The 2,578-nt window shown below is 52.4% G+C and overlaps 1 protein-coding gene across 1 annotated transcript in view; it reads left to right on the top strand.

Annotated features, from left to right (window-relative positions):
- Positions 1-543: 543 nt before the first annotated feature.
- The window catches only part of LOC104522758 (brother of CDO), a gene marked incomplete at both ends in the record, with an annotated part of 9,977 nt that continues 7,942 nt past the window's right edge, over positions 544-2,578 (top strand). Inside the window, 2 exons of the mRNA XM_010165130.1 lie at positions 544-717; positions 1,105-1,383. Of these exons, the coding sequence (XP_010163432.1) occupies positions 544-717; positions 1,105-1,383 (453 nt within the window). The remainder of the gene's footprint in view (positions 718-1,104; positions 1,384-2,578) is intronic.

The raw sequence follows: 2,578 nt of genomic DNA, 5'->3' as shown, positions 1-2,578 counted from the left end.
CAACATAGCCAGTGTCTCCAGAAGAAACTCTGAAACTGTGGGATCACCTCTGTTTTCATATTGCTTGGGACTGGTACCTACTCATTTACTTCTGTGTTCAATCTAGAATGCATTCCAGACACAGCCAAGGAGTGTCAGCAACACTCGGCGAATGTCTCCAGTGACACTTGTTGGAAATGTTTGTGTTTTGCTCCTGAAAATTGCCTGGTGTGCGTTGCTGGCACAGTACAGATGTTCACTGCGCTGAATCTGAAGTGGGGAAGGGGAGTGAGTACGTGTCTGTGTGCACACATGGAGATTTGTACTGAGGACTGAGGATGGGATGTCTTGGGAGACTCATGGCCATGCTTGGGGAAGAGACTGGAGAACAGAAAGGGAAGAGACTGGAGAAGAGAAGCGCTTGCGTCAGTGTCTGTAGCCTGCTCGGGCCACTGGCTCAGGGAATCCCTGGGAGTTTTGGGATGTTGGTAGAGAAGCCAGGCAGGGCTGGAAAGTAGAGAGAATTCTGAGGGTTTCATCCATTGTGTCTCTTGTCATCTGCAGGAATCCACTGCCGCACCTCCACTGCATCCCCTGAAGCAGCTTATGGGACCCTTCCCTGGGCACCTCTGCCCCAGGACACACCGCATGGGATGGCAATGACACGTGGAAAGAAGAGACCCATGTTGCTCATCCCTTTCCTCATCCTCACAGCTGCTAGCTGCTTTGCCAGACTGAGTGAGTTTCTGTTCTTAGCCATTTGTTCCATTTCATTTGTGGCTTGCCTTCGTGCTGGTTAGCACAGCCATGCCTCAAGCACAAAGTGATTTTCTCTTTCCGCTGCTTCCTCAATAGCCTTGACCAAAGGTCTAGGTTCAAACACTCCTCCAAAGGAGAAGGGGAAACAATCGGAGCTGGACATCTCTGTCTAGTGGTGCCAAGAAGAAATGGGGCTGGTGTGCATCTCGAAGCACTAGGGTGGGTGTGTGAGGAGCTAAGGGGAAGGTGCAGCACAAGCAGAAGCAATTGAATGCAGAATGTACTAGCACTGCAGTTTTTTCCTCTGTCCTTTCTTTTCCTGAGTCTCACAGAGCTTTCTTATTCCTATTTTTTCCCCCTGTGCAGGTGAATCTCTTCAGGTTACAGTGCAACCTGCCTCCATTGTCCAAAAGCTTGGGGGCCCAGTCAGCCTGGGGTGTGTGGTGGACCCCTCCGGGGTGAACCTCACCTGGAGACTGAACGGGAAGGAGCTGGCTGGATCGGATGAGCTGCTGGGTATCCACATTGAGCAAGGGAAACTCGTCATCACGGCTCTCAACAACCACACGGTGGGGCGATACCAGTGCATTGCTCGTGTGCCCGAAGGAGTGATTGCCAGTGTCCCTGCAGTGGTCACCTTAGCTAGTGAGTAACTTCAGTCCTCTGCCATCGCCTGCATTGCTTGAGCCATCACTCCTGCATCTTGAGAGGCTCATCCACACTCACTTGTTCACATCAAGGGAGGTCTCCTTTGGCTCAGGCCCCTTTGTAGCAGTTTTGATGGTGGACTGGCTGTCACGTTGTGGCCTAGCCATGACCCAAGCAATCCTCCTGCATGGTAAGCTGCAGACCTGTCCTGCAGTGACAGTTTTTGCAAGACCCCAAAGAGCAGGAAATACTTGAGAGATGGGGTCTGTGTGTGTGGTTGGTTCCCTGGCTGTCATGTTGCTTTATCTGGTTTCTGACTTCTTGATTGAGGTTACCAAGAAGTACCTGCTGGTGCTGTTGACCAGATTGCTGCCTAGGCTGCGGCGAGGCTGTTGCCACTGCTGGATCAGTGTGTGCTGAGTTTTTCTGCCTTCCTGACCCACAGAAAGTGAAGTCCTGTGCCCTGCTCATGCTGTGGTGGGTCCTACGCTTTTTTTGGCGTTGCTTCTGGGTTCATCATAACCAAAGTACAAGCCCCCAACCTCACAGTAAGGAAAGGTTGGTCTGGTTTTGGTGAGGAGGCGTTCCTGAGCATCTGCATTAAGTGGCTGGTGGCCCTCTGTGCACCATTGGGAAGATCCTTTGCCAAAAGGCAAGATGAGGGAGAGGAGTGGTAGGAGAACGGTTGCATGGAGTTGTTGAAGGTGGGGGCACTGTCCTCATTTGGTAAAGCAAGTGCAGAAGTCAGCAGGAGGCAGGTAGAGGAGAGCAGAGTATCTCAAAGCACTCGTGACAAAGTCTTTGTCTTTAAGGGGCAGGAGGCTGTATTCATTATGACTGCTGCTGGTCCCAGCGGGGCATGCTCGCCCTGTCCAGGGCTTTGTCCTCTTCCTACGTGGTTGCAATGGCATGGCACCAAAAAGCCACCTTGTTTCTGAGCTACGGCTCTGAGCAAGGGACTTTGCTCCTCTCTCTGAGCTTGTGTTCTCCTCACTGCTGCCCTCTGGCATTGGCAAGGGAGACAGGAGATATGTGTGCGTGGGAGGGGTGTCCCAGAGTGGACAACTTCTCTTATGGTTGCCTGGTTTTGGCCAGATGTTGTGCTCGGATGTGAGAAAGTGCTGTTTTGGGAGACACCCGAGAAAGGGCAGCCCACGCCTGCTTGGAGATGGTGGGGGGGGGGCTCTGTATG

The sequence above is a fragment of the Antrostomus carolinensis genome, unplaced genomic scaffold, assembly GCF_000700745.2.
Source record: "Antrostomus carolinensis isolate BGI_N321 unplaced genomic scaffold, ASM70074v2 scaffold31683, whole genome shotgun sequence".
In the NCBI taxonomy this organism is placed as follows: Eukaryota; Metazoa; Chordata; class Aves; order Caprimulgiformes; family Caprimulgidae; genus Antrostomus; species Antrostomus carolinensis.
Note: the sequence above shows the minus strand (reverse complement) of the source record. Positions and strands in the feature narration are given on the sequence as shown.